Below are 24,886 nucleotides of genomic sequence, written 5' to 3' on the forward strand. Positions count from 1 at the left end.
CTTATTGGAACAGGTGATGTAAGAGGTTTATGTGAGACCTCGGACAGTGCCAGCTTGCTGGAAGAATGTGCATGGAGTGGATCAATTCCCTCTCTCTCTCTCTCTCTCTCTCTCTCTCTCTCTCTCTCTCTCTCTCTCTCTCTCTCTCTCTCTCTCTCTCTCCCCCTCTCTCAGAGGTTTGGCAAAGCTCGCCTTTCAAAAGCTCCAAACCTCACAGTATCTTTTACCAATCAAGCCAGACTACTCCCCAGTCCCACCTCTGTTATGTGTTGGAAATCTGCTTTTCACCATAGAAATAACATTGACATATTAGAATGCTCTGTGTGTAATCCCCCCCTCGCCGCAGTAAAAACAGTCTCTCCCCTCGGAAAGATGGCAGGCCAAGGAGGGAGTCCTTCCACACTGCCTGGGCCCACCGCTCAGAAGGGGTCATCACCGCGGTCAGGAGTTAGAGAGGAACCCCCGGCGTCAGAACCACTCTGCGGCTTTAATAACAAGCTTGACACAGATTAATATTAGTTACCGTTAATCAGTGTCTTTCGTTGGACTCGGAAGATATGTCCTTTTTCATCAACTTTCGGTAAAGACGTAATGCCTTCTGATAGGACCGCTTACTGTATGAAGTAGGAGGTTTTGTAGCGGCTTGATATCAATTAATTCAGATAAAGGGTCTTAGGCGTGAGTGTTTGACAAGTTTCGTAATCCTCTATGGCCAAATTGTGATTTTCCTTTTTTGTCGAGCATCCAGGAGCACAACGTTATCCTCTAAATGTTTTTATGGACGCCGTCCAGCAGGATGATAAATATGATCAAATAAAAGCGCCACCCTCTGAGTCTCCTGGCCCTGCCTGCGCACACACACAGATAAATAAACACACAGAGAAACCCATTTACTGTGTAACCATATCTCAGGCCAGGAGGAGATAAGCACCTGAGGAATATGCTGATGACAGATGGAACCAATATTTACATTTCTTCGTTCCTTTTATTTACATATCTGATTGAAAATTCATACGTGTGTATATACAAGCTACTGTATTAGAAAATTCGAGAAGCTGTTTTGGTTTACTTACTGTAGTGAGTACTAACTTGTAATGAAGCTTTTATAAGCAGTCGGGTGATGATGTCATTGTGGTGAGGTCTTCTCGGGAAACTATAGCAACTGGAGTCCACCCTTGGTTACAGGTTCATCATCAGCCGCTCCCAGCTTCACTCTGGAACTAACGGACATATCCACTATTCCCCGCAGCTTGCATTTAAACAGACACACACAACATGCTACTACCCCGGCATAGGTGTGAGAGTGCACCTGGGCTCACAGGGCTGTGTGTGTGTGTGTGTGTGTGTGTGTGTGTATGTGTGTGTGTGTGTTAGAGAGTCATGGGGGCGGGGGGGGGGGGGGGGGGGGTGAGGGTCAAGAACAATTAAAGGCCAATCAAGTGTTTAACAAAGCAGCAGCGAGAGTGTTTAAACATGGCCGGAGTACACTTCATTTTCGGGTTTGTTTTTTTTATTAGGTGTGAAATCTCCGAGCCCGTCGCCGACTCTCGAGGGCTCCGTCCAGAACGTGGAGCTGAAGTTCTGCAGCAAGGCGACGGTGAAATGTGCCTCTGGGACCGTGGGGGCTGTAAAAGTGTGCGCCAGGACCCCAGGTGTGTGCAGCTGTGCCCTGTTAAACTTTACTGCCTGTGTAGGAGAGGGCTCGCCTATACTAGACTCTTCTTTACCCTTTTTCTTTTTTGCATTTTTTAATTTCATTTTAAATAACACACTCATTCTTTCACTCCTCCCGGATTTTTATATCCAAATCTTAAATTTCTGTTGTGAGAGAAGAAAAAAATATGTCATTGAGATGATGCCTCCTGTCTGGTGTTTTGAAGACAATAGATTCGTTTTCTCTCAGTATCATAGTCATACTATAGGAGAGTGAAGCAGGTTACCTCCTTTACTGCACGTCCTATAAGGGCCTACATGGGTAGGTGCATATTTCGGTGGGCTCTCTAAGAGTTCCCTCCAGAGATGTTGCAGCGTCCCGGTCTCTTCCCCGTGTAGGAGCAGCAGAGGGGGTGAAGGAGAAGCTGGTGCCTCTGATCCAGGGCCCGTCTGACACCAAGGAGCTCCACCAGAGCCGCTGGCTGAACGAGATCCGCAAGCCCGAGTCTCTCCTGGCCCCGGACCTGCTGGCCTTCTCAGTCCAGGTGCCCCAGCAGGCAGACGACTGCCGCAACTCAGGTAAGACCGCCCCCCTGGTGGAGCGGAGGGCGATGTGGAATGAACTGATCGGGGGTGGGGGGGAGGTGTAGCCCCCTGTCTGAGACATGTGAACTCAAGTGTCGTCCTCTCGGTCTGACGGCAGACGCTTGGCTCTTCTACGGTCCGTGGGAGACTCTGGGGTTTGAACCCGTCTGCCACAACAGGAACCCCAGTGCAACCCTGTATATGTTCATAAGCCCCCAGCTTCAGTGTGGGAAGAGCCTAAGGAAATAGCTCCTAAAAGTGATGTCACTTCCTCCTGAAGTGTGCCAGTGCACATCTGTCAAGATCAATGACTTCATATGGAGCTTGGTATTTCAAGGTTTGTTATTTCTTCCCTAATGCTGTCATGTCATAACTGTCATGGTGTCTTTTTCCCGTTTGTTTGTTTAGCTCAGTCGATAAGTGTTTTCCACTCTGTTTTCCTTGAAGTGTTATTGGCAACTTGATGACACTTTACACGCAAGCATGTGTGTTCTCTAGGCAACAGTTATTCACTGTCAGCACTTTGCTGTGGCTTACCTCTTTATGACTGCACTGTCCAAGGCTACACTGACATACCCAACACTGTAATGTACGTCCCTTGACCGTATCTGTCTGGAGCCCTCGTGCCGTTCTTATTCAGTGCGGTGTGTGTGTGTGGGTAAGGGGGGCATCCGGGGACGGAGCCTGTGGGTTTAACACTAGAACAGCCATGGCTGGGGTCATTCGACCCTGTGAGTCATTTCTTTCAATTGATCTTTGCACTCGATCAAATTTCAGGAACCTCCTTTCATGACTTTTCCTAGATATGTGCGTTCTACCACCCAGTATCCTTACATTTTCAAAATCACATCAGGATAAGCTAGTATTAAGCTATTTAGCAGTTTTTCTATGTAGGAGGCAGGCTAATTTACAAGCCGGACACCTAGTGGTCGTTGTGTGTAAATAGCAGATTCCCATTGTAAAGACTATGGTCATTTGACCCCCCAGAGGTGGCTCTTAAGGTAGGTTCTAGTGTTAAATGAACAGCAGGCGCTCCTGACAGAGGGTCAACAGAGAGACTTGGATCCCCAACAGAGAGACTCAGACCCAGCCATCTGCAGGATGGACGGCAGCAGAGAGAGGCTGTGACTGTGAGCTGGGTGCAGTGCGGAGGCCGTGGTGCTCCCACGCTGCTTTATGTGTGCGGTGTGAGGTGAGGAGCAGAGACGCGGCCCAGTGTCCGGTTGCCTTTCACCGCTCTCCTCAGAGCCCCGGGAGAGGACGCGGTCCACAAACCTGCTGCTGGAAAAGACACGCCGCCGTTAAAGGGATCTCTTAGTTCCCCTTCTTGTAAAATCTTGTAAAAATCCTCCTTCACCTGTCAAGAGGCATTTGAGATGTCTCCCTGAAAACACCACCGTAAATAAAAAACGACTTTTCCCCAAGTCAACGTCGAGCAAGCGTAGAAGTGAAGAAGTGGATGAGTCAGAATGTATTTTTATAGTTATAGAGTTGTGGTTTCTTTAGTCAGATGGGTCATCGTTTTGAACAGCCAAGTCATCATAGAAAATGAAGGAATGAATAGCCGTGCACTGGCTTAGTGGTGACCTAATACGCGAAGCTGCCCAGTAGATCTCATTCCAGCAGCCAGGGGGCTACAGTGTAGCCTCTCCAGAGTTCTTCTCTGAGATCCTCGCCAGCCCTTCTTCGCCTGCCCCGTTTAGTCTTCTCCTCCAGTGAGGTCATGAATATCAGGATGTCATCACACTCTCCACGTATCCGGATCTCCAGGCCTGACAGGCCCGGCACTCCTAACCAGAGAATCCCTGGGAATCCCGCAGGGCGCGGGAGCGAAGATTGATGTCTCTGGAAAAAGATGTACTTGACATCCATGCTCTCGTCTCCTTCTGCTGCGAGTCTCTAAAATACCCCGAAAAACGCTCGTCTCAAGTGCACTCTGGGACGTTCCTCCTGGCTAAGGATAGATACAGGAGAAGCTGAGACCACATGAAAAACAATATCCCTCAAGTATTAGTCTAAGTTGTCTTCAGAGCCGAACTGTACATCACTTTTAATACAGGCCACAGAGATTCATCGTGTGGCCTTGACTTAAACTCCAAAGCTGGGCCTTGAATCACTTGTTCCTGCAGGGCACTAAACATGTCACTGGTGAGCTGGAGCTCGCTTCAGTTTGGACTCAGGAGCTAAAGGTCTTTGCTGAGGTAAAATGATAAGAGCGTTTTAAAAGTGAGGGATTTGTGGGGTTAACCCAAACCAGAAATGTCATCTCTATTGAATGTCACTCAGTCAATCACTGCGGTGTTGCATGTTGTAAAGGAGGATAACACCACATTCAGTCAACAATACCCGAGACAGGCCAAATGCACGGTCATAGTCATGCTATGATTAACGCATGAATAGTCATCGATAATATTCTCTGAACGTTGTAATGACTTGAATGTAAATTTTAAATGGAACATTGTATTTCTGACACTGAGCCTCCTTTATCGCCCCCATAGACAAAAGATAGACATTTTAAGGAACAATAAATTGTATTTAGTGCTCAGTAGACTATTACTTTGATTTAGAGTGTGTATTATTTCAGCAAAGCATTGGCTCATAAATGCGGTACATATTTTTGAATATTAAAACCTGATCCGAACACAAAACAGAGGACAGTGTAAGCGAGGCGGGCGGAGATGGGTCCCAGAAGCCGAGGATATATCTCCAGCAGATGTGGAAAAGTGAAGGCCTCTCCTCTTTGCTCTCTCTCTCTCTCTCTCTCTCTCTCTCTCTCTCTCTCTCTCTCTCTCTGTCCCTCCCTCCCCTCTTCTTCCCTCCCCTCTCGCTCTCTATCTATCTCTTACTCTCCCCCCCCCCTATTTCTCTCTCTCTCTTTCCCCCTCTCTCTCTCTCTCTCTCTCTCTCTCTCTCTCTCTCTCTCTCTCTCTCTCTTTCTCCCCCTCTCCTCTCCCCATCCTCCCTCCCTCTGGAGAGGAGACCTCCTGCAGCCGTTGACCAGGCCCTCACGTATGCGACCAGAGCTGCACGTCAGCAGGCCTGGCCACTAATCGAAGGAGAGCACATCAGACGAATAGCATGCGAACACACACAGTATTTCTGCCAACAACCTTTCTTTAATCTCCATTATACCTGTCAATATGGACGGGAAGAGGGCAGGAGGTGACAGGATCAATTCCAAACCGTGCCGGAACACTTCTTCTTGGTGTGTGTCTGTCAGACAGGCTCGTGATGAAGGAGCTGACCAAGTCCAACTCGCACCTTTTTTTTCTTTTTTCTTTTTTTTTAGAGGGGAGGTTTTTCCAGGCTTGAATAAAAGTTCCGGAGCAGCCCAAGTGTCTCAAGAGGGGTGGAGAGACCCCGTTAGTGCAGTGTTAATGGAATGATGAATGCAACGCTTGGCTTTTCACAGAGATGAAAGGTGGAATAGTAGTATTCTAAACGGGCTGCACCCAGCTCGGCTCCCAGGGGCATGCTCTGAGTTCAACATTTGTGATCATGACATTTCTGAATCATTGGAGCACTTGGCTCAGGCATCAAACGCATTTTATTTTTCCCATGTGGCCCTGTTGTTTCTATTTAAGCAAGTCTTTAAAACGTGATCATTATACATTTGTTGTAAGAATGAACCGAAGGCAAGTCTCTTCACCGACGACATACTGAAGGCATTAGATATAATGAGCCACAATCAGGTTTTATATTATATTTTACATCTGATCCTTGCAGTAGCTTCTGTTTTTTTTTGGGGATGCAATTTAATGGAAATATGAAGGCAGGAAGTCCTGTGTGGGGGTTTGCTCTCTCAATACAAAACATTTATTTAAGAAAAGATAAGTGATCTGTGTGTGTGTGTGTGTGTGTGTGTGTGTGTTTCTGATGTGTGTGCGTACCGTATGTGTTTGTGTGTGTGTGTGTGAGTGTACTGTACTGAATAGTACTGTACATATGTACAGCATGTGAATAGACGTCATCATAGTTGATTTTACATGTACGTTGAAGGGATCCAATCTATCAATGTTTCCCCACTGGTCGTGTTCCTCTAATCCTGCACAGTCTCATTTCTTAATGGTTCTGACAACCTCTGGAAATACCATGGCACATCCCTGATGAATCCCTTAATAACCCCCCACATCTGTCCCAGATCCTCCACAGTTCCATTCTTGCAGAGGTTAAGTTGGCAATTTTCTAGTATTTTTGTTTGATATTGATGCCTCCAAGAAATGTCCATCTGGCTGCTTGCTTTGACAGACTGTTTGGTTCCTTTACTTTTTTAACACAACCTCAAGGCACTATACGAAGTGTAAAGTTTAATTGCCTTGAAATGACAATAAATAATTCACAATGTAAGCTAATCTAGTTTTTAATGCAGCCTCAACACGTGTCCTAATCTCTCTTGCAAAGTTTTTTTTTTTTTGTATGCAGATGGGCTGCCTTTGAATCCATCCCATCTACATCTGTTTTGTGTCTAATTGTTTACCAGTGAATTAAAACCAAATTCCAATTTACTTAGAAAATGGGAGTCTACACTTGCAGAACTCCTGTTGATCCAGACCAATCTGTTTTCATTTAATGGAGTTGAGGTTGGAACATTCTAATAAATTAAACACAATTAAAGGCGTTGGATGTATCGCAAAAAGAACTGAGGGTCACAGCTTTGAAATGTCCTCTTTTATGGGTCCAAAAGCATATAATAATTTCATATTCAATGTTAACCCTTTGCAATACAATGTAACAGTCCCAGATGAGTTGTTCTAATTGAGCAGTCGTTCCAGATGGGTCTGCCACGATAAGATTTTTTTGGCAGTCAAAGAAACATTTTGGCCAACTCCTTTTCTTTCATTTGTATTTTTTTTTTTTTTTTTTTTTACAAGAACAAAACATGATTCATATGTGCGTTTTGTGTTATGACACAATGAAAAATGAGAAATCAATGCTGTGATTAAAAAGACATTGGGATTTGGATTAAGGGGAGTCCATGGGCAGTAGCTGGGCCAAGTAGTCCCAGCAGTGGAGAAGAGAGAGAGAGAGGAAGAGAGGAAGAGAGTGAGCTGTTCCCATCTCTGGCACAGCAGAGCCAGGAGCACAGGTCAGCCACATGGGCTGAGCTGTGAGCCAGACAGATGTCATGCTGCAGTAAACAGGGTGCAGTCAGTTTGGACAGTGGCTTGTTGGCCTGTCAGGGGAAGATGGAGATGGGTGAGGACGAGGGGCCCTCCTACGGAGCGCGGGGGGGGGGGGGGGCATGGGGGGGGGAGGGCAGGGGGCGTGTGAGGAGTCAGGGGTTCAGGAGGGCGTGGAGAACCCCAGGGCGGACCGCCAGGCTGCAGGTGTTCCCTGAGCATCTCTGGAGGGGGGACGGGACGGGTCGGGTGGGCTTTATGATCATAGAGAGAGAGAGGGGGGGGATAGAGAGAGACAGAGAGAGAGAGAGAGAGAGAGAGAGAGCATGTGTTTTCCCCAGGCACGCCAACAGCTGTGAGACAATGATTTATGCTTTTCTCAGAACTCTGGGATTTCAAAATGCTACATTTAATCAAACGCACAGAGCAGAGCAAATGTTAAAGATGTTCCATATAAAGCCCCCAGTTTTGATCTCTTTACCATACTCAGTGAGCGGTGGGAATACTGGAACAAAGTGATCTTTAATCTTAATTTAAACATATTGAGAAGGATTATGAAAGCTAGGAGGAATCAATCCTTGGAGAATGCCGAGTGCTGTAATACTAAACATATTTAGGCTCCTAATTACTTTTAAACCTGTTTTCTCAGGTTATTGGCCTTACATGAGACAGATAGGATGTAGAATGTTTCAGATTGTTGCTGGTGTTTACACTCTGTTGTAAAAGGATCCCGGCGTGTGATTCCATCTCTTACGGTGTTATATGTTCACCCTTTTTAGATTCTGATTGCTGCCTGTACGCGTGGCCTACCTTAGTCAACACTTTCCGAAAGATCATTGTGTTCTTCAGCAAGATTTGGTCTTTTTGTTGATGACAAACCCAATTTCACAGGCAGGCACATGTGTACAGAATCACACATATTTATGAACATCTTCTGTTCGTTAGCTATTTATTAGTTCAATAGATGATGTTTGTTGCATTTGACAGATGTTTGGGAATGTGCATGTTTTGAGGCATGATTTTTGGCATTTATGCAAAGCTTTTGTGTTTTGCGAGAGTGTGTGTGTTTGTATGCGTGTATGCATATGTACTGTGCAATCACGTTGTGTGTGTGTGTGTGTGTGTGTGCGTGTGCGTGTGCGTGTGCGTGTGTGTTGAGAGAAGGGGGACTGGCCATGGATGTTGATGACAGGTGGGTTCTTACAGTACCTCAGCCTCTGGCCCAGAGACTAATGAGAGCAGGTGGGAATGGCCCGCAGCCTTCCTTTGATCAGCCCTCGGGGGGGCTGCCGTCCTAAAGAGCTCCGCGTCCCCCCCTCACCACCCCCCCCCCTGCCCCGCTGTGTCCAGCCTGAAACCGTACCCCTGGATGGGCGTGCTGAGGTCCCTGGACGGGGTGTGAATTTGGAGGCTCCCATGGTAGCCCGTCTCCATTAGAGGCTTTCAAAGGCTTCTCCGTACTTCCATACAGCCATCCATCACTTTTTTTTTTTTTATATATATATATATATATAAGCATGCGCTCACTCGGTTCGTTAAAGGAACACTCTGTCTTTGTCTTTTTTTTGTCTGTGACGACTTGATGCGTTTAAGCTGCTGGTGTGATTTCCCCCTGTCCGACTGCGGTAACAGTCTCTCATTGTGAATGGCAGCTCATTATACGCCGCCTCGACATGTCGGAGACCACAAACTGACGTTCGTTACACCTCGGGATCGATCCTCACTGCGGGCCGTTGGCTTCACCTTTGTTTTTCCGGCGCACTCGCCCCTGTCGCTCTCCAAATAAGCAGTGTTCATTGGGGGATGAAGTCATTTTTAACAGACGTGGCATCCTCTGCATTGACAGTTAGCTGTGCCTGCAGACAGTATTTTCCCCCACGTCCTCTGGCCCTCCCAGGATAACGTAAACAACATGTCTTGTCTCTGTGTGCTTGACCTTGCTGCTAGCCTTCGGCCTAGCATAAAGCCTGCATTGTACTGCTACGTGTGTATACTGCATGTTTTCGTTTTTTCTCTATCAGTTTTTTTTTTCTTCTAATAGTCTTTTTAAACACACTTTTACTCTTGGAAGGAGGTGGTACAGCTTTGAGGGTGTTAAGCATATTATATATTAAGGCCATATTGAGAAGCGTACCCGAGGGAAACCAGCGTGGGTATTCAGGTCAATCATGGCCCATTACTTGAGCTGTTCGAGTGTGAAGTTGTTGGGCTACTTAGGGCACTCTCACAGTGCTTAAATCTGTGGTGAAGTGTGGGGGGACTCAGTGAGGAGAGAGAGGGCTGCACTGGAGGCGGTCGCAGACTGTTCTTCTAAAAACGGCTCAGTGGCTGCTCGAGGGGGATGCAGTGGTCACGCTCTGAGCGATCTGGAGATAACTGTCATCAGCTATCAAGTGGAGGGCGGGGGGACGGAACCTCAGAGTGTGAACACGGGTCATTCCGGGTCGCCGCTGCTTCTCATCTAAAGGATGAATGTTAGTCAGGAGAGGGAGGGAGAGCGAGGCTGAGATAATTGCCCCCATGTGAAACTAGAGCCAATCTCTGCTCATTGGAGTCATTAATATGCTTTAGAGCGATTGCTCTTTTTTAGAGAGAGAGAGAGGACTTCTCTCCTATCTCTGTGGGTGTGATCTTACAGTTTCTGCTCTACTTCTACATGAAGGAGAAGTATAGCAGACATGCGGCTTTGATGTTTGGGCAATAGTTTGGGGAGGGCGTCTTATCTTGAGTTATTCTTTTTTAAACAAATGACCCAGCTTTCTGCCTTTTCTCTGCGGCTATTAATTTCCCCCCTACACTCTATGCCTTTTTAAATCATGGGAAAATGAAGTCTTCTCTCTCTCTCTCCTTGTAAGGGGGCCATACCCTTGGCTACTGAACAGCTGGAAAATTGTGATCTTGCTTGTCAGCTACTGGGTGTAATGTAATTCCCAGGGCACCCAGATTCATTTCCCACTAAGGTGCAATTCATTTTTAATGTTTGTCAGAGGGACACTCAGCAAGCGCCTTATGTAAGTCCACTCAAGAGCCTTAACTAACTCTTCAAGTGCCGTGAGACCGCTGAGTTATTAGAATGAGTAATTATAAATTAAACTCTTTGCAAGAGGCGTTGCATTCTCCTCAAAGTGCTTTGCCAGCTGGATCTTTTTTTTTTTTTTTCTCTGTTCATCCATCAGTTAAAAAAAAAAAAAGACAAAAAAGTGAGTCCCTTAAGTTGAGAAGTTGAGGCGGCGTCTTTCAAGCCGCTTTACTGCGAGTGTTGTCTGTGAGCATGCATGCTCACTGGGTATTCAAGTGTACACTGGTAATCCCTGGCCTTCCCCGTAGCTTAACGACTGTTTACACTTTATCCAGGGAGGACTGAGTAGCAGGAGGGGGTCAGGTTTGTTAACCTTATCTAATTGAATGTTGTCATCGGATCAAAGGTCGTCACATTCCAGACAGGCAGATCAAACATGGCGGCGCTCGATCAAAACAATTGGCTCCCCGAGATCACTTAATCAGGGGCTCCCGGGGTCGATTCCCACAAATTTGAGGGAGTACGTTCAGACATAACGCTGATGAGCATGATACTGTCCCTCCGATATTCATAGTTCTACCCTGGCTTGTCATACTAACAAAGGTGTTCTTGAATAAAGGGATTCGGAGAGCTGACTTTTGTTAACTAGAATTGGTTAGGTGAAGTATAATTGCTCATTTTGTCCATTTGTTCATTGTAACTGTATGATTGCTCTGTCTTGGATGTCGATTATTAGTTTTCGATGGATAATAAAAAAAAATTGTTGGAACAATTTCCACACATGGACTCAAAGACGACGCAGCTCACTTGTGACTACGTGTTTATAGCATGACATTATGGCCCCCTGGTTTGAAACTCACAACATTGCCTTTCATCGTTCATTACTGTGGTCCCACCCAAGATCAAGATGTGGCCTGGCTGTCTCATATTAGAGGACGGTTACTGATTCATACGGTCCCGTGAACAGTGTCATTAGGCTAACCAGAGTTCAGATGTGCCGGCACAGCGCTGGCAGGTAGTGTTCTGAGCTGGTAGCGGAACAAATAGCTGTCTCCCTGGTTGAGTGCAGATATGAAAACACAAGGTGGCCGTGGGAGGGGACGAGAGTCCATTAGCTTCTTCACAGCCCAGCCGCCACCCTGACTTTCCCAGGCTCCTCCGGTGAGCACACCCCGCTCCTCGGAGCGCGGCTCTGCCTCGCGCAGACGCGTACGGCCGCATCGACGTCAGCCCTTCAGAAGAGAGGACAAATATGACAACTCCGTCTCGGAGGGCTAAATGTGTCCCACAGAAAGCGAGGGGGCTGGAAAGACGAGGTGGGGGGGTGTCGGGCGCGCGGGGTGGGGGGGAGGGAGGGGGGCGTGCGGGGGGTGTGGGCGGTGCTTGGAAGGAAAGTATTTTCTGGAAATTCTTTGATACTGATGTGGGATTAATGGTGGAGTTGGAACAGTTGGTTAAGCTGTAATTAATTAACCTAATTATGGTGGGGCGGTGGGGGCGCTGGTAAGAACCAGGGGCTCTGAGGCTCGCTAAGATGGAATGTGACACTGCAGTACCAGCAAGGAATTCTCCCATCTCAGAGAGCAGAGAGTGAGAGAGAGAGAGGGGGGGGGGAAAGACAGGGAGAGGGAGATAGAGAGAGAGAGGGAGAGAGGGAGATGGAGAAAGAGAGAGATGGAGAAAGAGAGCACTCCATACACTCTATAACAATCCCAGGGGGTAATTACAAGGTCACAGTCTTAAACAGAACACACTGCTGCAGGGGCCAGCCTTGGCACAGGCTAACAGCAGACAGAACAAGGACAGTACTAGGCTTAGGGGACGGGGATGGAGAAAGGCTTTTGTCACTGTACGCAGTAACCTCTGTTGTTCAAAGTGGAGGTTCCTTGTCTCCGCCATTCTCCTCCTAAAACCGCCTTGATTCATCCGAGTGACAGACAGACTGAAGAATGACTCGCCGAGTCTTTTCCCTGTCGTCACGTAGTTATCCACCTCTTTGTAACCCGCTCCACCGCCGACTGTGAATCCTGTAATTCTGCTCATTTCGAGTGTGCCTTGGGGGGGGGGAGGCATCATTTGTCTTCTCCGCCCCCATCATCAGTAGGTTTCCATCGTCCCCAGAACCACACACACGCTGTGATGAATAACCCAGAGGAGGGGAAAGCAGCCCCGAGTGATTGGCAGCTTTTAAAGCTCTCCAACCGATTCAGACCACAACTCCCAGCAGCCCCCCCCCCCCACCCCCATCAGTCTGGATGAGAGCTGGTTGAGACGCTGTAGTCCAGAAGTGGCAGCAGAGGTACAGTAATGAACGATGGAGCAGCTGTCAGGGCTAGAAGCACCTTCTAAGGGAACCTGCTGTACCGTACGGTAGCCCAGAAGGGACATAGCTCTGCATACATCTTCTCATGCTGTGTCTCTTATGTTCTTCCAGGAGCAAGTGGTAACTCTTAGTCCTCTTAGTCTCTCTCTCTTTCTCTCCCCCCCCCCCCCCCCTGTCTGCAAGTCTGTGTGTGTTCCTCTCTTCCCCCTCACGTTTTTTTTTCTTCTTCTTGTCTGGCTTTCTTTTTTTTGTCCTCTAAATGCCGGGCCTGACACGCTTTTTCAGCACGTCTTTTGTTCTCTTGGGTTTGTTGAACTGGTGGCGTCCTCCTTTCAGCACACAAGCATGCGCACGCACACGCACACACACACACACACACACACACACACACACACACGCACACACACACACACACGTACACACGCACACACACGCACACACACACGTACACACACACACACACACAAGCATTCACACGTGCACACGCACACAAGCATGCACACGTACACACACACACACACGTACACACACGTACACACACACACACAAGCATTCACACGTACACACGCACACAAGCATTCACACATACACACACACACACGTACACACACACACACACACACACAAGCATTCACACATACACACGCACACAAGCATGCACATACACACACGCACACACACACACACACACGTACACACACACACACAAGCATTCACACGTACACACGCACACAAGCATGCACACATACACACACACACACACACACACACACACACACACGTACACACACACACACACAAGCATTCACACATACACACGCACACAAGCATGCACATACACACACGCACACACACACACACACACACACACACACACACACACACACGCACTTAGTTACGGTAACTTGTTTTAACTGATCTTCCACAGCCACATTTGACCCATCTCATATACAGTAGGTCTGTTGACCCATCTCATATAGGTCTGTTGGGGAAACTCAACCTTTTTAATGGCTGTGAATGTAATACTGTATATGTCAAGCTGCACGTCATTTAGCCATTACTAGGTAACTAGAGCAAACATTTACTTACAGTATACAATGTTTCTAGAGGCAGTCTTGGCAAATGCAATGTGTTTTCTAAGTCACTATGCAGTGTATGGTGAAACACTGATGGATGTCTGGAACACTTTGCGGATGAGGCGAGAGTTTCACATAAAGGCTATTAACGCTGCAGTTTAGTCTACACAGGGATTCTGTCATATGTTTGCAGAATTAGATTAAACGTGTTGAAATGGAAATGTGTTTGGTCGTCTTCCACTTTTAACTCACTACACGACCACTGAGGTTGACGTAGAGGGCGTTTTTCGGATGATGCCAATGGATCGTCTCACCTCCAAGGCCATCCCTAACACCTTTGTCAACATACGCTCTCTCTAGAGTAACCACCAGGGGAAGAGAGAACCTTGCTGTAAATCAATGACCTCATCGGCCCTTTGCTCCTCAAACTTCTTGCTTATTTGACTTCTTCTTTGCGCTCATTTCGGCAGTTATGAACGCTGCGACGTATTAATCAAAGTTTGGCGCCTAATCTATCATGATTCACACTCTTCTCTCTGTGCTATTGCTTTTTCCACATCGTTTAAGAACGGTATTATATCACGGTTCCTCCATCACGGTTCCATCACGTCACTCGCGTTCTTGAAGAGTGCTTTCATGCCTTATTAGATTCTACCAACTAGTTGTTTTTTCTGCTAATATACATGTCTGACCTAAACATTATGAAAAACTTGCAGCTTGCAATGTATTTATTAAGTATGACCCAACACTTGGCAAGGTGAAAGGTGCCTTCAAGGGCATAACAACAGCTCCCCCCCCCACACCCCACCTCCCTACTGGGCCATACATTTTTCCATATCCTAATTGATATGTTTATACAGTATAGGCTGGGTTTCTAAGTACAACTCTACTGTATGTTTTTTGGAGACACATTTCCAAGGCCTTGCATGTAAATCTCAGGAAACGTCTCAATCATCTGGTTGTCTTTATCCTCATATGTTTCAGAGTGTGCACCGTGTTGGGTGTTACTCACTCGCTCACGCCGTACAGCGACTGGGTTCATCCTATTTGTGGATCCCGTAGGTCACATGCTTTGCTGTCATTTTACCCCTATAGCAACCCCTCTGGTCGCAAGTCGTGTGTGGTAGACCACCTTCTGGGAGAAGATGATGTATCTTCCACAGAGACAGGGCCAGACAGGGATGCGTCTTCAGCTCCCAATACCCCCCCTCCCACACACACACACACACACACCCAGCCACCCCCCCCCCACCCCCTGCATCCTGCCAGGAATCAGTAGCGTTCATCTGGGTATTTTCGAAATGGGCTGCACCTGGCTTAGCCCTCTCCCTGCTCTCTCCCCTCCCTGCTCTCTCCCCTCCCTCCTCACCCCTCCGTCCCACACAGTTGTAAGCCATTTGGACCTCTCTGGGATTTCCCCCCGCGGTCTGCAGGGCAGAGCAGACAGACGTCTTAATTGCCAACAGAGCCCTATAGCCGCCGTGCCACGCGGTATTACCAGGGATGAGTCAGGGCTGTGCCACCAGGGAGGCTCCCCCCTCCCCCCACCCTCCCCCGGGGCTCAGAGGCAGGCCAGGGGAGGGGAGTCACGGCACAGGCTCTCGGTCTGTCTGCCTGCCTGCCTGCCTGCCTGCCTGCCTGCTCTCCTAGGCTGCCCTGTTTATTATTGTATACACATAACGTCTGCCTGCAGTTTTATTCCCCCTCAATAAAAAGTGAGTTCAGCTGCCGTGGGTCGCCTAGCGAGGAGCAGCGGCGAGGCTAATGGTGCTGTGAGGGTACGGCTGAGAGAGGAGGGGGGAGACGGAGAGGAAGAGAGAGAAAAACAGAGAGAGAGAGAGGGGCAGAGAGAGAGAGAAACAAAGTCAGAGAGACAGAGAGAGGGAGATTGAGTGAGTCACTGGCCAGATTTATTCCCCCCTCTTTCTCTCCAGTCCTCTGGCCCCCTTGTCCCACTTTGATTGAGGTCCAGAACACTTAATGGCCAGTGGAAGGGGACCCCAGCAGCCTGGCTTCCCTCATCCTGCCTGCTCTCCCTCATCCTGCCTGCTCTCCCACTGCTCTCCCCCGCTGACCTGTGGCAGGGAGCGCTCCCCAGGGACGCCTGGCCCGGACCTCAGCCCACTGACCCACCACCACCTGACTAACCCACCACCAACTGGCTCGCAAACTACCGTCAACGGACAGTCCAAGAGAACGGCACGCTAATGCATGCGCTAGCTACACACACACACACACACACACACACACACACACACATACATACAAGCACACACACACACACACACACGCACACACACACGCACGCACACACACACACACACACACACACACACGCACACATACATACAAGCACACACACACACACACACACACACACACACACACACAGTAAAGTGTAGTATAAGGCTGTGCCAGCAGCAGTATTCCAGGGTGATTTAGTGGCCCACTCTACCCTTCAGTGGTGTAAACAGGCAGGGCCCAGACCCTAGCTGTGGCCTGCTGACCCTGCCCTCTCCCCTACTCCCTTCACCCCTCTCCAACACCACACACACACACACACACACACACACACACACACACACACACACATACACCCAGGTGGGCCAGGAATGTTAATGGAGCCTGCTGATGGGAGCAGACTAGGGAGGTGATGGCTGTGGAACAGGGGGAGCTCCATCCAGGAGGCCCACCCACCCCCCTCTGACAGAGGCTCCAGCCCAGGGAGAGTTACGGGCACAGGGGCCCGGCGGTGCACCCTGCTCCCCTCTCTGGAGCTCCCTCCCCTAGAAACCCGAGCCTGCTTGTGTCTGTTGGCGCAGACAGGCCATGACCGGCCATCCTCATCTCACTTTATGACCTCTTTCACTTTATCTCCTCCTCTCTCTGACCTACCCCCCCCCCTCTCTCACCACCGGGGTTTAAACTCTCTCTCTGTTTTCTCCTGATTTATCCCTAATTTCCTGATTCCTTTTTTCTTCTTCTTTTTTTTCTTCTTTTTTTATCAATAACCTCATCGCTGGAGCTATTATCTGGTGTATATTTTTCTCAAGAGTTTTTTTTTGTTTTGTTTTCATAAGCAATACGGCATAAAAGCTAGCGTAGTGCAAAACCAAAGGGTGTCATTATGCCATGAGTCATGAGCGTCCTGTTTGACATGGTATCTATTTATGAAATCAGCAGGAGAGAACCCTAAGTGTTCTGGTCATTACTGGAATTAATAAGGAAAACATTGGACTCGGTAACGTGATCTGGTGTTTTGAAAGCTGTGGTTAATGTGTATCTGTGTGCCTACGGTGTTAAGAGTTCCTGACTGAGCCGTCAGAGAGAGAGAGAGAGAGAGAGAGAGAGAGAGAGAGAGCCTGCCTGCCTGCCTGCCTGTGTGGTTGGGGTAGGTTGTCAGTGTGACTGGTGGGGGGGGTGTCAGACACACCTCTCTGGGGCTGCGCCACTCACCTGAGGTCCAGGCCTCGCTCCGGGGCCTTGCACCTTTGGGCCCCCCCCCCCCCCGTCACGGCCGTGTTTGACAGCATAATTAAGTCGTAGCTCCGGTATGCCGGGAGGAGAGACAGTCAAGGCCTCTGACATACCAAGGCTGCTGCTGCCACTAACACATGCAGTCGAAGGTGGGAGCGCTGCCTGCCTGGCCGTGAGTGATGTGAACTAGGGGGCTGAGGGGGGGGGCACAGACGTGGCTGTGGGGTTCTGGTGTCAAGATGCCCCCCCCCGATAAGACCCTGGCACATTCTTCACTGTTGACCAAAAAAAAAAAGAAACGTCAAAAAACTAAAAAAACGTGTGAAACCTCTTGAATTAGGAGGTGCATTGGCGAGTGACAAGCAGGCAGCTAATTTGCCTGGTTTATCTGATTGGGGCCCAGATGAAAGCCGGGGGGACACTTAGTGCTCCCTGCTCCCTAAACGGTGTGGGGGGGGGGGAGGCAGGATAAACTGGCGCAGATGGGTCCACTCTGGCCTTGTTGTTGGTCAGTAGCAGCGGCCCCCCGTCTGGGGGAAGACCCCGGGACTGGGGACTGACTCTGGGAGTGATGGATGGGAGCAGAGCAGGTCCAGCCTGGGAGCTGCACACACACACACACACATGCTTACACTCACATACACACACACACACACTCACATAAACACACACACACACGCACACACACAGTCAGGCACACTTAGACATGCATGCACACACACACACGCACACACACACACACACACAACACAAACACTCATACATACACACAGTCAGTCTGCCGCAGGCCAGGGGCTGGGAGGAAGGCCTGGACTACAGCTTCAGTCAACCCCTTACGGCCAGGGAAGTCGTTAAGAGTCATTACAGCAGCAATTCAGTCCCTGGAGGGGGTGGGGAGGGAGAGAAGGAGGGAGGGAGAAAGTTGTATAGCAATTCTGTGTGACAGGGACTTTGAGGAGGAAAAAGGGGGGGATGAAGGACTGGGATAATGGGAGGGAAGGAAGGAAGGATGTTGATTGACAGGCGAATGAGCCTGCTCTTTTTTAAAATGTCACTTTGAGGCCTGTTTTTTGGGGAAAAGCAGAAGATCTCCGACCAGGTGCAAACACTAAATCCTGCCTCAGCCTCGCCACAGACGACTTGTCTAAATGTGGGACGCACAGCGGCGGGCCAGGGAGAAGAGCGGCAGGCCAGGGAGTAGAGCGGCAGGCCAGGGAGTAGAGCGGCAGGCCAGGGAGTAGAGCGGCAGGCCAGGGAGTAGAGCGCCTATTGGATCACGCGGGCCTCTCGCTTCTAAGCTCTCCACAGTAACATTCGTCCAGGACGCCGACAGTGCGTATTGTTCTGTCAGCACCACTCCCTGTTCCACAATCCCATTTCGGTAACAGAAGGTTTAGTTGAGCGGCGTATTGGTCTCACTTAACCTGGTTACTCATATTTCCCAATATTTATATGACACATTTTGGCCTCGCCGACATTTTGAGATCTAAGAGATTATTGTGTTCCAGAGTTAACGCATCATGGTTTCATTGTATTGTTTTGTTTTTGATGGATCGTCCCCGCGTCTGTCCCAGTACGCCATTGTCTCTTTGGTGCACCATACATACTTTGTCGATCCCGTCACAACAGCCCCGTTACAAATCATTAGGAGCGCTAATGGAAAAAGGCTTGTTGTATCGGAGCAGACGTGCGCTAAGCCCGTGTTTTGTTGTGGTGACAACTCAGAGAATAAGAGTCCCATCTCAAAGCTTGGATCTGTGGCTGGCTGTAAAGCCTTTCTCTTGAAGTTCCCCTCAGCCTTAGAAGGTCACAGAACAACTCACACTCGGTTTTTTTCTTTCTTCTTTTTTTCTTCTCCTCCTCCCTCCCTCCCTCCCTCGCTTCTTTGATTTGGAGAGCCGTGCCTGGATGAGACAGGCCCCATCTGAGGCTGAGCGAGCTACGTGTGAGAACCCTGTGAAGAACATCCCGTTGCGCTAAGCCCATCACCACCGACACTCTCCCACCACCACTGGTGTGTGTGTGTGTGTGTGTGTGTGTGTGTGTGTGTGTGTGTGTGTGTGTGCACGTCTGTGTGTTTGTGTGTTTGTGTGTGTGTGTGTGTGTGTGTGTGTGTGAGTGTATGTGTGTGTGTGTGTATGTGTGTGCGTGTGTGTGTGTGCAGTGCCAAAGTTGTCGCTGGGGCCTCAGTCTGTCGCCATCGCCCCGTCCCCCCCTTCGCCCCGCCCCCCCAGCCCAGTTAAAGCGGCTTTAATGCCCCTTGATTAAGGTGTCAGCGGTCTGACCCCTGTGCCCCCCCACTGCCCCCGCCCCCCCCCCCCCCCCCCCCCGCCCGAGCAGAGCGGACCGTGTGATAAGAAGCAGACCTGAAGGGGCTCAGGGAGGCCGGGCTGTCACTGGGCCACATGATGGGATTACAGCCCCAGAGTGGCCCAGCAGGCCTGGCCTGGAGCAGGGAGGACCAGGGTGGATCAGGGGCGGGGGAGGAGCCCCGTGGTGACAAGCGCACCCTGCTGTTAACACCTCCCTTATCAGGGAGCGGAGGCTCCGCTGTCAGGGCCCTCCGCGGCCGCTTCCTCCAGGCCCAGAGGAGGAGACCTGGGGTGGTGTTTAAAGGGAAAGGGCCCTTATCATGAGACCCAACAGGCTCCCAGCAGGCGGTGAGGTGAAAGTGTGGGCATGTGGGGGGAGGGGGTCGGGGGGGGGGGGGGGGGGGGGGTGATGGAGGTGTGATAGGGAGGTTCAGAGGGCCTCTGCAGCCCCCTGCCCCTGGCCCTGGGTGTGAATGAGGGGTCATCTCTAGACCCCTGGACCCCAGTGGGAGGAGGGAAGCCCTCAGAACAGCGGGGGACTGGAGTCGGACGCTCAGCCTCTGTAACTCACACTCCATTGGCTGGTCGACACCTCCGGCGACTGAGCACAGTGATGCTATTGGCCCCCGGCCAGCACAGCAGGGCCAGACAGCTTCCGTTTCCCCCTCCCCCGCAAGAAAGCAGAGATACTGTATGTTAGTAGGGCTCTGTATAAAGATCATTGATTTAACCATCTTTATCTTTACAGTATGTTGATGTTTTTTCAGTGTACCTGCTTTTACCAAACCTTAGAGTACAGCATTCTTACCAAACCTTAGAGTACAGCATTCTTACCAAACCTTAGAGTACAGCATTCTTACCAAACCTTAGAGTACAGCATTCTTACCAAACCTTAGAGTACAGCGTTCTTACCAAACCTTAGAGTACAGCGTTCTAACCAAACCTTAGAGTACAGCATTCTAACCAAACCTTAGAGTACAGCGTTCTTACCAAACCTTAGAGAAAAGCCCCAAACTATAGTAACCTACAGCCCACTCATATGGCCCAACTCATCATTTATTTATTTAAGTGTTGTACTTTCTAACTGGGAGCAACAAGAAACAGTGAAGTGTTCTGGTGTGGAAAATCACATATAAGTCAATCTCTTAATTAAAGGCTTAGTAGCTCACTGGGTGTATGGAATTACTTATGTGGTTTGCATGGAGCAGGGACCCAGGACAATTACCATTAGCACATTTTGCAACATTCATCAGTACAAGATGTGTCAACATTTCTAGCATATATGAAGTGGCTTCGTTGAGATTAAGTGTGCTGTCCTCTCCCTTTCAGATCCCATCCTCGTCATCTGGCACAGTAGGGGGATGCGTGTGTCCACGCCCCGGAGAGGCTGGTGGAGGTAGACATTGGAGGACGGCTATCGGGCTCATTGTATTGCTGTTCCTCATACTGTTCCGTGCATTACAAGGGAGTCCCCGCTGTCCTCCTCCGATTTCTACCTTCACCAGCCTCCCCCGACGGATACGCGTGTTCGTGTAAAGCTCTCATCTTTAGGGTGACTTCACTTCTGCCGCTGACTAACATCTCTCAGATTTCTCTGTCTTTTTTTTCGCAGAGAAAATTTGGATCACTGTCATGTCACCCAGATATGTTGTTAAAAAAAACAGGAGGTTGAAACCCCCTGTGTGATACACATCTCTGTGTACTGTGAGGGTGGAGCTGATTGGCTCTTCAGGATTGTGAGGGTGGAGCTGATTGGCTGTTCAGGACAGTGAGGGTGGTGCTGTTCAGGTCTGTATGGGTGGAGCTGTTCAGTATGTGAGGATGGTGCTGTTCAGTATGTGAGGGTGGAGCTGATTGGCTGTTCAGTATGTGAGGGTGGTGCTGTTCAGTATGTGAGGGTGGAGCCGATTGTCTGTTCAGTATGTGAGGGTGGAGCTGATTGGCTGTTCAGTATGTGAGGGTGGAGCTGATTGGCTGTTCAGTATGTGAGGGTGGTGCTGTTCAGTATGTGAGGGTGGAGCTGATTGTCTGTTCAGTATGTGAGGGTGGTGCTGTTCAGTATGTGAGGGTGGAGCCGATTGTCTGTTCAGTATGTGAGGGTGGAGCTGATTGGCTGTTCAGTATGTGAGGGTGGAGCTGATTGGCTGTTCAGGACTGTGAGGGTGGTGCTGGTTGTTCAGGAGGATTGATGGTGGGTGCCGTGGGGCCTCAGCAGCAGGCCTGGGCCGGGGTGGTCCAGGATCACAGACCTGACTAATAAACCTCTGTAACTAACAGCAGCCTGCTCTCTTTTACAGCTCTGACACGCCACCGACCGAGGACAGGCTTTAATCACAAAGCCCAATCTACCCAGTCAGCTCTTTCTTGCTTTGGTCCTCCTCTCTCCACCACAGCACTCCCTCCCTCCTCCCTCCATCTCTCCTCCTCCTCCCCCCCATGGAGGACATCAGCGGGAGGTCAACAGTTATTCGCCAAGAATGCAGTTATTTGGAGGAGTTTTACGGTCTTCTCATTATTTACTGTGCTTTCACGTGGACGTGCAGGGCAGTTGCTCTGATGGGGAACTGTAAATCATTGGGAGGTGTATTCGTGGGAGGTGGGCCTCCGAGCGCAAGTGTGAGGTGTGAACATCACATTTTCTTGCCCCTAATGATTATACATTGCACCTGCCAGCGCGTACACATACTGTACTGTACAGTGTAGCGTTTCATTTAAAAGCAGTAAATCACACGAAGCAAACGTCCAATTAACTTTACAGTCAAGCCTCTGCCCACTTATTTCAGACACAGTTTAGTACAGTAACTGTATGTTCGGTCCAAAAGTACTTTGATGAATACAACCTTTTCTCAGTGTTGTTGTTGCTGAATCTCCACAGTGTTGGTTGTAGTTGCTGGAGTATTCAGACGGTGCCTGCAGTGCAGCGTAGGTGCCCTAAAGAGGCAGGGAGCCAGTGGGGTCTGGTGAGATGCGGTGGACACTCAACGTGACTAATATATAACCACCGCAGGGCACTGCCACAGAGTTAAAACGTTGCACTTTATGGACACGGAGAGATTTCGGTTGAAACGTCGGCTTAATAAACACCATTTGGGACTTGAAAAGAGTGCGGCGTCTCGGCTGTATGCGGTCGTCACTTTAATGCCTATGAGTAATTACCCAGCAGCGTTTGAAGTGCGCACTCGACGACGACACAAAAATGTGAGCGAAAACACAATTAAGGAGGACGAGAAAGAGCTGCGCTCAGTCCTAGAGAAGATTTCCTGGGATTGGACGTTTTTTTTATGTGGTTATGGAATTACCTCATTGGTGCTTGACAAGTTACTGAAATTACATACAAGTGGATTTCACTTTGGAAACGAGTTGCTACTGAGTTCTTGAAAGCCTCTTTCCCCTGTTTACTGTTATGATATTGTTGATAGACTGGGTTCCCTTGCAGTGTTCTGCAATATCTCAGGCCTGTATGCGTGTCCCACCCTTACACGTCCCCTAGGAGCAGAGCAGAGGGCTGTACTGTCCGTGCTGTCTAAAGACTGTGAAGCGTTGGGTGGGTTTGATGGGCTTGTGGTTTGGAGCGCCATACCATAGCAGTGCTGGGCTGCGCGTCTCTCTCTCTCTCTGCCCTGGCACACGCTCTACTACTGGGCTCTTCATCCCTGTGGTCTGCCCTAGGCAGGCGGGCGGGCGGGCGGGAGCAATAGCACAGCCCATTTCCCTCCCGACTGAGCCTGTTTATGCCCAGGCTGCCGTAACAGTAACATCTCCCATGGTGTTTAGGAAACGGGTCAGTGTGTGGAGACACCGGGGCGGCTCCCTCTGGGAGTTGTGGTTTTTATGTGGGCCTGGGAGGCCATTAGAGAGAGAGAGAGACAGAGAGACAGAGAGAGCAGGGGAAAAGAGGAGAGAGTGAGAGAGAGAGAGGAAGGGAGGGATGGAGGGAGGGAGGGAGAGTGAAAGAAAGAAAGAAAGGAGAGAGAGTGAGAGAGAGACACACAGAGACAGAGAAGGAGAGAGAGAGAGTGTGTTTGTGCGTGTGCACGCGTGTGATTTTAATAATGAGATAATGCTCTCATTTTTCAGCATGACGTTTGTGTTTCTTCCACCAGGAATCTCCTTCAGAACACAAACAAGTTGGAATGGATTTTTACGTATTTGAAATATAATTCACACGTTTATTTCTCTCTTTGTTTTTCTTGTATTTAAAAAAAAAAAGGAAGCATTCATCCCAGTCACTTGTGGTACAGTCTCCAATCTGTACTGAAATACATTTGTGAACTCTTGGGTTGGAGGTGAGAGTTGGGTGGTCCAGAGTGCTACTCATGTGGCAATTTTTAAGCACGTTTGTTTGACACTCAGCAGCCTTAATCTTTTGTGTTATTTCCTGCTCTACTTACAGTTGTATATGCTATTGACATCCAGGACTGTTCTCAGACGGCCTCCCCTCTCTCACACAGCAGCCTTTAATGAGGACGCCTCGCTGACCTCTGCCAAGTCCTTGTGACATCACTGCCCCCTTGTGGCCTGTTGTTCATACTTTCCCCCGCTGCGCTCTCTGTCAACTGGGGGGGGGTGACGCTGGTCAGAGTTCAGCGGTGAGCTGTCACCGTCCGATGAATGCAAGACAAATTAATACATCAACGGTAAACACACACACACAAACAAAAACGTACAGTATTTTTTCAAACTAATTCAGTGCTTGCGGTGTCAAGGATGGAAGGTTGTTTCCGATATCTGGTTATACTCCCAGAAATGCAAATGTGTGTTTACACAGATACCTCTACCTCTCCAGCCTCTCCAGAGTGGATGAGGAGCTGCACAGTAGTCTGACACAGCGGGAGCTCTGACTCAGATCTGTTATAATGAGCAGTGACAGACTGCTGTCTCTCCTCTCACAGTGTTCCTGTGTGCTGGTGGAGGTCTCAGGGCTACTGTTACAGTCTGTAGGCCTCATCACACGCACAGGCACAGGCATGCACACACACGTGCACGTACGCACACACACACACACACTCACACACATGCACGCTCGCACACACACACACACACACACTTGTACACACACACACACACTCACACACATGCACACTCGCACACACACACACACACTTGTACACACACACACACAGACACGCACACGCACACACACACACACACACACACACACACGCACGCACACGCACACACACACACACACAGAGTCTCTAGTCCTGTGGACTTCTCTCACCCCCTTAGCAGAGCCCTATTCCCACAGAGCTCCCATCACGCTAGCCTGCCTTAAATTCACTACATATGAGGCTGGACAGAGCCGAGTGGAAAACTCCAGC

The 24,886-nt window shown here is 49.3% G+C and overlaps 1 protein-coding gene across 1 annotated transcript in view; it reads left to right on the forward strand.

Annotated features, from left to right (window-relative positions):
- The window catches only part of vps13b (vacuolar protein sorting 13 homolog B), a gene marked incomplete at its 5' end in the record, with an annotated part of 281,095 nt that overhangs the window by 73,757 nt on the left and 182,452 nt on the right, over nucleotides 1-24,886 (forward strand). The window contains 2 exon segments of the mRNA XM_080541013.1: nucleotides 1,518-1,652; nucleotides 2,053-2,232. Coding sequence (XP_080397139.1) covers nucleotides 1,518-1,652; nucleotides 2,053-2,232 — 315 coding nt within the window.

This window comes from Nansenia antarctica, assembly GCF_963989245.1.
Source record: "Nansenia antarctica genome assembly, chromosome: 10".
NCBI lineage: Eukaryota > Metazoa > Chordata > Actinopteri > Argentiniformes > Microstomatidae > Nansenia > Nansenia antarctica.